The sequence below is a fragment of the Rhynchophorus ferrugineus genome, unplaced genomic scaffold (genome assembly GCF_030347505.1).
Source record: "Rhynchophorus ferrugineus isolate W39M unplaced genomic scaffold, kcgeb_rfMv2 rfM2, whole genome shotgun sequence".
Lineage (NCBI taxonomy): Eukaryota > Metazoa > Arthropoda > Insecta > Coleoptera > Curculionidae > Rhynchophorus > Rhynchophorus ferrugineus.
The window spans coordinates 11,680,089-11,692,491 of record NW_027472581.1 but is presented as its reverse complement, the minus strand read 5'-3'; the positions used below and the strand labels follow the sequence as shown (position 1 = coordinate 11,692,491).

The following is a 12,403-nucleotide window of genomic DNA, read 5'->3' as shown; positions in this document are numbered from 1 at the left end:
TTGGTTGAAAAATAAAAACGAGTGTTAAGAAGAAACTCAAATTATTGTGACTGTGTAGGTAATTCTTAATATTTTTTTTATTCCAGAACTACTTTGTATTTACCTAGATGGTTACTTATTACTGGCAAATTCAAAAACAACGTCCCATATCTAGTACATGGTACTGGTTAATTCATGTATATGTATTTGGTTGGTTACTCATTTTAGACTAATAAGTAACTTTGTTTACATAGTAATCCGATTGATTTCATAACATTCACGTGTTACAAATAATACATTGGCAACAATACTGTAGGATTAATAATTTTTGTAAACTAGTTCCTTTTAATAATAGTACATGCGGAAAAGAGATAGATTCAAATAAGTGTACGATAATTATAATCACTGTTTTTTGTGTCCAATGTTTACCACATTAAAATTCACATTTTTTTGGTTCAGTCATCCCGTAAGATTTTTGTAATTATATTCCAATGAATTATCCAGCGATCTCAGTAACATACATGTAAATATTTGAAGTAATTTCATACTTTTTTCAATTAATGGTCAGTTAATAATTTACTTCGTAAGCAACCTATATGAAAATAATCTGCTAAAGTAATCTGTTACTCTTTCTGTTAAACCATTGTGCTAAAAATTCCATTTTCTTTTACCGGAATTATTTAATTGTAGACCAAAACATAAGTCAGCGCGCTTTGACGTTTCATAAAAACACAAGAAATTACGAGCCTAAAAAAACGTCGATAGTGTATGTATGGTATGCCTGGGGTAGTATAGAAAAAAACGAAGGATATTTTTGCTCCATAAGACTGATTCATAGTTCTTCTTGAAGAAGTTTCTATTTATATAACAGAGATATTATCTCTCCACTATGAAGTTAAATTATTTTTAGAGATCAATGCAATTTGGCACTGTAAAGTACTAAAAAAATAAATGTTACGTTTTTGCCATGGATGTAACTTTTCTCAAGTTTATATTGAATATCAAATATGACTAACCTAATGACTTTTGATCATTAGTTACTTTAACGAAAGCACAACTTAAAGTAATTTTTTATGAAATGAAGTGGCTGACTGAGGACAAGAAAGCATATTAGCCCATCGCTGTTTTCTTAACTTTTTCTTTTGGCGCTTTGCTTGTTTTGATAAATTTCAAATCGCTGCTTTATATTTGGTATTACTTTGGTTGAAAATGTCGAGGCCAAATAAATATTCAGTCAGAAATAGATTACGTCTCTAATTAGTAACTTCGAACGGGAATGGGGGCCCGGTCTTACCAGTAAAATGTGTTAGAGAGTTAAATATTAATTTGCTGGGGTTTTTATTGGAAATATTTTTATTGAGTTGCGGCTGCAGTGAACATTAGTGTGTACATTATAACTAAAATCTCACAAAAAAGAAAAATAATGCTTTAATGTTAGCTCTATTAAATATTAAATTTATAAAATATATTGTACAATCATAATTTAATACAATTATTTCAGGGATAACTGTTAGTATGGAAAGTATACATAGAAAACTTAAGGATGTACAGTTATTTGAAGGATATATGTCATCACTTCAGACACTATTAGGAAATATACGATTTAAATAGTATAAAGACCTGCAAAGAAATCCATTGCAACTAACTGATATTGCTTTAAAAAAATACAATTTTTAAAAAATATAATAAAAATTAAGGGAGACTTTTCAATTTGTATTTGTATTCAACTTCAACAAGAATACCATTTGATTAGGTTTTAAAAATCATAATATTTTTTAATAATACATTGAAAATATATTGTTCTTCATGCTAGAACACAAAAGTGGTTGGCAAAGTTTGTAATTAAGGAATGGCTTGCAAAACATAAATTAAGTTTTGAATATACCATGTTAGAAAGTGAACTATAGTGGACATGAAAAAATATATACAGTAGATCAGAAGATTGAATAATATAGACAGAGTATAATGACTTTTTCCCTGTCACTTGAATCATGAAATCAAATCGAATGTGGGAAGAAATTACTACAGTATATATGTAGGTCGAAAAAGATGTGTAGGCAAGATCTGTTTGGATATGTGGAAAGGATTGTCTACAATAACACCTTTGAATGAATTCTGTGAGACATATATAGAAGAAATTGACATATTGTACCTTACTGTTAAATTGGAAATTAACAGCTTAGTTATTGACTTGAATAGTGGCTCACAATGTGAGGATGGACCTCCTGGATGTGGGATTATGATTCAATGCTGACAATACCAAGAAAGGGTGGTGAAAGTGGGAACTGTGAGTGTGTAATTAATATAGTAAAACTGTAGTAAATCGTATTGTAGAGTATGAAAGATTTATGTGCATAAATATGTATGTAAATGTTCAGAATAGATATGAGCAATTGGTAAAAATCTTTGAGGAGAGAATGAATACTAACTGATTATATCTAATTTTATCAAGAAAAATATAAACACGTAGTAACAGAAGAAATTATGCAGAAATACAGTGATATCAGAATGATCTGACAAGAAAACACAACAACGAAGGAAACAATAACAAAATATAAAAAGGTAAATTATTAATAAACTAGCGACCCGCCCCGGCTTCGCACGGGTGCAATGCTGATACTAAATTAAATACACTACAGAAAAAATATGAACGTTGTATATAAAAACATAGCGGCCCGCTCCGACTTTGCACGGGCATAAAATATATATGCCTATGTCACTCAATGAAAACATGATTAAAATCGATCCAGTATTTTTGGTTCATTCATTACTGCCCTTGGCCTGCACGCATTAAATTTGGAGTAAAACAATTCCTCTTCCCCTATACTTACTATGAAGATTTCCTGCTATCTTTGGAATATCTAAATTCATACAATTTTTATTACATTACACATTTTTAAACGCAAATTTTAAATTTGTAATATCTCCGAAAATATTTGTTTAATTTACATGCTGTAAGGAACCATATTGATCTATATTAATTGCACACTGTATTTAAGGTACTTAATTCGATAAGGATTAATGCCGTATTGCTTAAAATAGCTTCGTAAATAAGCCATTTTCTCACGTAAAAAGATAAACATATACCATCGCGGACTTTTTTGTAGACCTTTTTATGGTGTACAATACTGTAGTACATTAATTTGATCTAACTCGTAGGGTTAGGCAGCGTTTTTGCTAATTGCTAAATAAGCCTAAAAAAATAGGTTAATTTACGACATCACGTTAGAAACCTCTAAAATTAGCAATGTTGCCTTAGTATATTATGCATGTATTATACATATAAACCTTCCTCTTGAATCACTCTATCTATCGAAAAAAACCGCATCAAAATCCGTTGCGTAGTTTTAAAGATTTAAGCGCACATAGGGATATAGGGACAGAAAAGGCGACTTTGTTTTATACTATGTAGTGATACTAGTAGTAGTAGTTACTCAGATGTACAATTATTAATTAGGTGAATTAAGCCTCCAGGGGATACCATATGTGGTTTAGAAAAGAGTTCAATATAATGTAATAAAATAACTATAATCTACAAACTATTGTGACTGTTTAATTAACGATAAGATATGCACTAGTTGTACTGTAATGTTAAAATAAATAATATATTATAACAGGTTTCATTCTTTTATTTATATTTGAATGTTGTTAAAGCTAAAATAAACAAGAAACAATATTCAAGGCTTTTTTTCGAATAATTAATATATACTCATCTTCGCTTAATGATACTTAAAATATAAAATAATCATTAAAATTACTTATAATCCGTAGCAGAAAGGTTGATATATTTGACAACTTAATAATATTAGAATAGCGATGCGAAAAACAGAAGTGATGTTTATTTAAATAATAAATAATTCAACGTTAATGGAATTATTAAAAATAGACCCTGAGCAACCTCATAAAAACCCTGAACGCACTATATAGTAATATATTACAAAAAACTATTAAAGCAAATTAATAAGAGGAAAATCATTTGTCAATTATATCGCTCGATAGGCTCACCCACGTGATTGTTTTTACCAACCAATACTAAACAGTATATGCATAATAAATTAAGTCTCCTTTCGAATGTAAAAATCGAAAACGAAGATGTATCTCATTTAAATTTATTTTATAATAAACCTTGAATATTGTTTGTTTGAATCAAGAAAATAACATCACTGTTCAATAATATTTATAATTAAATATGGTCAATATTCGATTTAAATCAAATATATCAAATAACTATACTGAAAATTAAACTACATTTTTATGTTTTTTAAGTTAATTATTTGATGTACTATGATTAGATGATATTTGATGTACTAGTCTTAGATTTATAATAAATGGAAACTCCAAAGAAATATTTGTATCTAGACATCTTATTTCATCCAATTTTTTATGGTACTTTTTATCAAATCAGTTCAAGTTTCACTTACCTGAAGAATTTAAAATTTTAACAAATTATCATAAGTACAGAATAATTAATTAACCGCCGTATATTAATTAAAACATGGAACAAGTACCCGTATTCACCTAAAAATAGAAAACAAATGTTGCTTTTAAGATTCTTAAAAATACTGCCTAATGTCAAGCAACTGTCAGGTAAATATAAATATCGCCTTAATATCCTTCGACTTATAATGCATGTTTTGCAAGCCAATCGGAGAACTCGCATTTGACGATCGACCTGTTGTCATGGTAACTTTTTTATTTTGATGTTTTTTGTAACCTATTTATTATAGTTTTAACTACAGATTTTTTTTTAAACACATTAATATAAAACAATTTTTTTACAGCTTAGAATTTTGGTTCAAATTAAAATTCATATAAATTAAAATTAAAGCCAACTATTTTGTTCAGAAGATAAGATTTATATGTATGTGATATTCACCTTTAAAAAATTCAAAAGATGATATTTCTTCCAATATGTTGTGAAACCGGATAATGTTCTAAAGAATAAAACAATAGAAATATATGAATTTGTTGTTATATTTTTTTCACTCGCAACTTACAACTTTCGTATTCTCGGTGATTAAATTTATTTATACAATAGTAACATAACCAAAGTTTGAGGCTTGTCAAAAAAATATTGACAGACTAGTAATTCTCAAATATATATAAATTATGCCCATCTATTGATATTTTTGTCCGATATTTTTTCAACAAACCGATTTATTTTACAAACCAAGCATCAAAATAATAAATCTATAAAATATCAATATATTTTCGCAAATATTGACACGATGAAATATAACCAATATATAGCTGGTTCAATAAAACAGTCGATCGCGTCATAGATAACATCGAATAATTTATCCTAGTTAAAAAGACATGAGTATTGTCTGATGCGTCTGAACATGTGACTGAATCAGCTTATAAAATTTGATTTGGGTTAGAATTGGTGCGGCATGTTGCCAATTTTCTGAAAAATTCGTCAAAACATTAGTGTAGATAATTAGAAAATATAAACCAGCAAAAGTTTCTTTAGGGATATGTTTGTTTTGACTATTTCTATTTGGAAACATTGCAACGTGCTAATGTCACAAATGTTAATAACGCAAGTCGGTCCTAGTCGGTATTTTTTTTGTATCTTTATAAAAGTGAATCGCTGATCAGATAGGCCATGACTCATATATCGGAACAAGTAGTAATCAGAAGGAGCAAGGTCGGAAGAATATAGATGATGGATAGTACTTCCCGTTTTAATGTTTTCAAGTAGGTTTTCACCGGTTTTACAATATGTAGTCGTGCTAGAGAATAACATTATTATATACATTATTATTATTTGTTTATATATAAATGGTGGGCAGTAATGGATAAATCGTTGATTGCTGAATATTGGCAAAAAAGCTATTATAACAGTTTTAATCCATACATATTCCATACTACTTCCAAATTTGAGCGTAATCGATCAGAAATTCATAAGAGTATTAAGTAGAAAGTAGCATATAGGTATAAAAAGATGAGATGTGAGAGTAGAGAAATCAGATAAAAATGATGGTAGTTAAACTATCTGCTAAAATTCGAATGGATGCTTTATTGGATAAAACCTGATATAATTTAAGCAGAGCCAATTTGAAAAGATTGGATTTGTTGACTTATAAAGATTTATAAAATATTCAGCCAGCAAACCATTTTTTTAAATATTTTAAAATCTCCTTTTTACCAACTAGTGTTTATCTGGACTGGATCTACAGTTTAACGTGGACTCCGAACCACGGTTCTCGGCTTTAAGCCTACCGACTGGCGAGTGACCAGTGAATTTAGACATCATCCCAGAAGATAACCGGTTTTATCCAGCCTGGTTACTGGCGTAACTGGGATCACTTTCCTTATCGGATTTTACACTCTTGCCTACGACAATAACAAATATTATACAATCAGAAACATAAATTTCCGACCATGCCCCAGCAGGATTTGAACCCGCGACTATCGCTACAGTAGGTGGACCATTCTGTCCACTGCGCCAACCAAGCCGGCGCAAACCAATTTATTTCAACAGGAACAAAACATAAAAGTGACCCTACAAGTGGTCAGCATAAGAAGTAAAAAATGCAGGATATTGTTATGTAAGCCACAATCTTAGTGTTTGGATGAACTTTAAAGAAAGAACATTTTATGCTAATCTTAATAAATGAAGGACAATATGAAATGTTAAAGTAATAACAGGTGAATTGAAAAGTCCCCGGACTATCTCAGTAAAACACATTTTTTTGGCAAAATCAGTTTTTTTTATACAACATAATTCCCTTCAAGGGTGATACACTGATTATAGCGACCTTCCAACTTTTCGATACCATTTTTGTAGTATGATTTGTCCTTTGCTTCAAAATAGGCCTCAGTTTCGGCGATCACCTCTTCATTCGACGAAAATTTCTTTTCAGTGAGCATTTTTTTTGGGATCTGAGAACAGAAAGTCTGAAAGATCTGGAGAATACGGTGGATCAGGAGGAAGCAATTTGAAACCCAATTAATGCATTTTTGACATGGTTTTCACTGACTTGTGATACGGTGCATTATCTTGGTGAATCAGCACTTTCTTTTTCTTCAAATGCGGCCGTTTTTCGGCGATGCCGTCCTTCAAACAGTCCAAAACCGCTATCTAATAGTCGCTGTTGATGGTCTTTCCTTTTTCAAGGTAGTCAATGAAATTTATTTCATGCGCATCCCAAAATACAGACGCCATAACCTTGCCAGCCGACTGTTGCGTTCTCCCACGCTTTGGAGCGGATTCGTCGTATGCAGTCCACTCGGATGACTGTCGATTGGACTTCGGAGTGAAGTGACCGAGCCATGTTTCATCCATTGTCACATATCTAGGCAAAAAATCCGGTTAATTACGCTTAATCATCTTCAAACACAGCTCCGAATCATCAACTTGTTGTTTTTTGTCATAGTATATTATGCATACGTATACTTGATGGTTGATTTTCCTGGGGCAGTGACCGGAATTTTATCAACACGCGAAATTCCTTTTTATCCAATTTTTTCACAATAACAAAAGTTGCTTCATTTAAATGCTATAATTCACAAACTAGTAATCCGACAGCTGTCAAATTTATACACGCATCATTTGAGGGTTGGGGTTAACTAAAAAACATATTGATTTAATTTTAGTAGCGCCATCTATGTGTCAGGCCGAGGACTTTTCAATTGACCTGTTATAGTCATGAATGTATGTTCTATAGAAAGGCTCAATATACGTCGATTTGAACTGCATTCCCTGCTTTTACCGAAATAATTAAGAAAGGGATTTCCATGTTGTTTTTTCATACCGGACAGATGAGGAATCAACGAAGGCATTTTTAATGCCTTGCAATATATTGAGTAACTTTAAAGACAAATGGATGCTTGTGTTTTTGTGTAATGAAAAATAAATAATATTTTTACAACCCTACACACGTTGTTTTACCTTCTTTTTTTTTAATATTAAATTTGTTTATAAAAGGTTAAATAACTTAGACATAATATAGTTAAATTTGAACTTGACATTCAAGTGAGATTTCAGGTTAATTTGTGAATTCAATATATTAACCTCTTCAAGTACACAAATAATTTACAAGAACTATAACTTTGGCTTCTTATTGTAGGGTTTATATATTAATAAGTAATTATATATTCTTTTATTTTCTTTTCAAAATTATTTACAGAGGATGTTTATAAAAGGTTCTTCATAATATATATTTTTATATTATAGGAGATGAAAAAATTTCTCAACAAATTTTAACTTGAGTCAATTTATATTTTATTCTTCAGATATACGTATAATTTTCAACAACTGGCAACGTTGCAAATTCATATCGTTATGCGCATGTCAGGATTTTCCAGAACTAGACTCTTGTGGTATAAAAATAAAAAGAGTAATATACAGTTTTGACATTTATTATGTCATATAAAGTTAAATTACAATAAGGTTGGTTTTTTACACTTATTCAGGGTGTTTATGATTTTACTTTTTGCAACAAAACAGAAATAATTTAATAACGAGTTTAAACAATAACCGTTACTAGAAAATAATATTTGAACGTAAATAACAGAAAAACAAGCGGAACTTTATGGGTCGAAGCAACATCGGACTATAAAAATTCCTATTTGGAATTTACCTCGGAATATTAATGACGTTACCCGACGACAGGTCAAGTAGCGATGCTCGTAGGTCCAGAAGAACCGCGAAAACCGCTTTTTACTCACCACGACAACTGGTTGGTTATTATTCGGCCAGTGATCAAGCGGCAACAAGGCGACAGCAGAAAAACGAACCGACGCGCGCGCCAAACCGCCAGCGTTCCGTCACCGCAAAAAATAAACCGCGCGCGATTTTGATAATGCCGGTCGCCATTTGAATTTGCGCTGGACGGGGCCCGGGTCTTTGCCGAAAATTTATTCGGACAGAAATCCGACGTAACACACACACCAGCGACAGACCATTCGACGACGGATGCCGCCATATCAAACGGACAAACCCATATCGTCGTCCCGCTTCGAAAACTACAGCTTCGCATTTCGTTTCGTTCAAAATTTTCGTACTGGTTTACGCTATAAAGGTGCTGTGTGATGTGTGGGTGGACTTAGGTGTGATGGGTAACGTCCAGCAATGTTTCGCTGCGCCAAAAACTAAAAAATTGAGTGCTCCGGTAAGATACTGTTCGATCAACGATCGTCAATTCCATACTCACTAACAATGTCAGGCATCTTAACCTTTGGCGGTAACATTTGATCTATTTCGAATTGGTGATATTTTTCTTTTAAAACGCATTCAAATCCGTCTATTTATAACGCTCGCATAAATGAAGAATTGCGAAATTGTGAAAGTACCATTTACTCGCGGATATTTTAATATTGGAAATGTTAAACCGAGATGGTTATATCGACTATCCCCGTTTATCTCTAGTACTAGTAATTTGTCTAGTATATAACGTCAAAAATTAAACAGCTGATTTATGTCACTGTCATGCCGTGACATTGAAAATAATTAAATCAATGTTAATACGTTTTAATTTAAATTTTCACCACAATATCTATTATTAAACAAGATTATATTCAGATAAAGAAATAGTACAATATTTTTATAACTGGTAATTTTTTGAACGAATTTTATTAGGACTTTTTTCTATATTCTATAAATTTCTATAAATGCATTCGTAGGATGCACAGAGATAAATATTCTAATGTTTTTGCCAAGTTTATCCTATGTATATTTTGACGGAAATTAATATCAATAAAACATTGTAGAAATAAAACAACCTAACAATATAATATATATAATAAATCCGTGTAACACTTAAATTATTTTAAACTCATTGATTGTTATAAATATAACGTGTAAATGATCCGAGTAAGATACTATAATATTACTACGAATGAAGCGTGAGGCATAAGATAATGTTGGAATTTTATTTCATGTTGCATCTTTGCATCGTTTCGTTTGGAAATCTTTCCATTTTTTGTTTTGATTTTTCATTATCGATCTTATTACGACATGTTTTTTAACAGGTCTTTCTCTTATTTAATTGTGTTTTGTTTGTTATATCAGATTGTTCAATAAGCTCAAAGAAATAAAACGATATATTCACAAATGTTTTTTAACGTAATTAGTTATAGATATGACTATAATGGGCCTTGCTTTAATGAAAATCGTTTTCCTCGAAATATTTTTTTAGTTTGATTTACGCTATAAAGACGCTGAGTGATGTTTAGATGGGCTTAAGTGTGATGGGTAACGTCCAGCAATGTTTCGCTACACCAAAAAAACTAAAAAATTGAGTGCTCCATTCAAATCCGTCTATTTATAACACTCACATAAATAAAAAAAATGCAAAATTGGGAAAGTACCTTTTACTCACGGATATTTGAATATTGGAAATGTTAAACCGATATGGTTATATCGACTATCCCCGTTTATCTCTAGTACTAGTAATTTGTCTAGTATATAACGTCAAAAAATAAACAGTTGATTTATGTCACTGTCATGCCGCGACATTGAAAATAATTAAATCAACATTAATACGTTTTAATTTAAATTTTCACCACAATCTCTATTATTAAACAAGATTATATTCAGATATCGAAATATTACAATATTTTTATGATAAGTGGTAATTTTTCGAACGAATTTTATTGGAACTTTCTTCTATATTATATAAATACATTCGTAGGATGCATACACATAAATATTGTAATGATTTTGCCAAGTGTCTTACATGTATATTTTGGCGAAAATTGATATCAATAAAACAGAGAAATAAAAAAAAACTAACAATAAGATGGATAAAATAAATCCGTGTAATCATTTTAAATTAAAAACTCATTGATTGTTATAAATCTAACGGGTAAGAAATCATCGGAGTGAGATACTATAATATTACTGCGAATGAAGCGTAAAGCGTTAAATAATGTTGTAATTTTATTTATCATTGCATCTCGAATGGTGAGCGTGTTGTTTGGAAATCTTTTAACTGTTTGTTTTAATATTTAATTATTGGTCTTATTACGACATGTTTTTTGACACGTCTTTTCATTTAATTGTATTGTGTTTATTACATTAGATCGCTCAATAACTTCGCTGGACATATTTAGTAGTATTTATCTGTAGACATATCACTATAATTTGTTCTCGTTTGCCAAAAATCGCTCTTCTCGAAGTTTTTTTTTAAGTCTGATAAAATTCAGAGGGAGCTGTATATGGCTAATAAGCTGGACGTTGTGACAACTTGTACTTATCTTGATAGAAAATGACTTACAGTTATAGAGCTATGAAATTATATTTATCTAGTGATAGAATTTTATTGTGTCATACAAGTTAATACTACGTAATGTCAAAAAAGCAATATAATAGATAGTAAAACGCAATTTGATCTATATAATTTAATAATCTATAAAGTGAGCATGCGCATTTCCTTGATATTAAAAATCGTGTGGACGAAACTCAATGGACAAAATGCTCTAGTTGTTCTTTCGACTATTATTTATTATTCGCTCCTTGTGTTATATATGTTATTTGATCCCAATCTACCAGTATTGTTGGTTTCTAGTTTTAGGTTTGCCTTATGTTTCCAATTTTTAGTGTATTGTAAATTTTATCATAACACTTAAGTTTGTCAATATATACCGGAATGTCAGAATTTTTAAAAATGCGCATGTTTATTTTATCAAAATCCATTTAGATCGTTAGATATTTTCGTGTCGTCTCATACAGCTTTTTAAATCTTATTCAAATCAGTCTATTTATAATTCTCGTATGAATAAGTAATCTTGATTTTGTGAAAGTGTTGTTTATTCGAAGCTACTTTAATATTGGAAACGTATCATTATTTTATTTATTTATAACGAGAGTAATTTGATGGTTATAACCTCAAAAATCAGCTGATGTACCTATTACTGTCACTGTCACATCAGTAAATATACATTTAAATTATAATTTGCAATTAAACGAAGTATTTGAAGTAATATATAGAGTGTTAACTTAATACATTTAATTTCAGAATTGTTTTGCGTGGTCTCAGCATGAAGGCACTGAGGACGTCATTACGCTGTATTTCATTGGTTTGTTTATATTACCATTACAGGGATCTGTAAAGAAAATATTTTATTAGGAAAGCATTTCATTGGAGCATTTCATATGCGTTATTATCACGTGACCAACCTCTGACGTCATATTCTACTGACTAATTACATCACTACATAGTATAAAACAAAGTCGCCTTTTCTGTCCCTATATCCCTATGTGCGCTTAAATCTTTAAAGCTACGCAACGGATTTTGATGCGGTTTTTTTTTAATAGATAGAGTGATTCAAGAGGAAGGTTTATATGTATAATACATGCATAATATACTAAGGCAACATTGCTAATTTTAGAGGTTTCTAACGTGATGTCGTAAATTAACCTATTTTTTAGGCTTATTTAGCAATTAGCAAAAACGCTGCCTAACCCTACGAGTTA

At 30.6% G+C, this 12,403-nt stretch overlaps 1 protein-coding gene across 2 annotated transcripts in view; it reads left to right on the top strand.

Annotated features, from left to right (window-relative positions):
• The first annotated feature begins 8,962 nt into the window (after positions 1-8,962).
• The window catches only part of Sarm (Sterile alpha and Armadillo motif), a 340,621-nt gene continuing 337,180 nt past the window's right edge, over positions 8,963-12,403 (top strand). The window contains exon 1 of one of the 2 annotated variants that reach the window (XM_076397203.1): positions 8,963-9,098. In XM_076397203.1, coding sequence (XP_076253318.1) covers positions 9,042-9,098 — 57 coding nt within the window. In that variant the 5' untranslated portion in view covers positions 8,963-9,041. Of the gene's footprint in view, positions 9,099-10,215; positions 10,235-12,403 lie in introns of those variants that run through there. The other variant, XM_076397196.1, reaches the window with a different exon arrangement.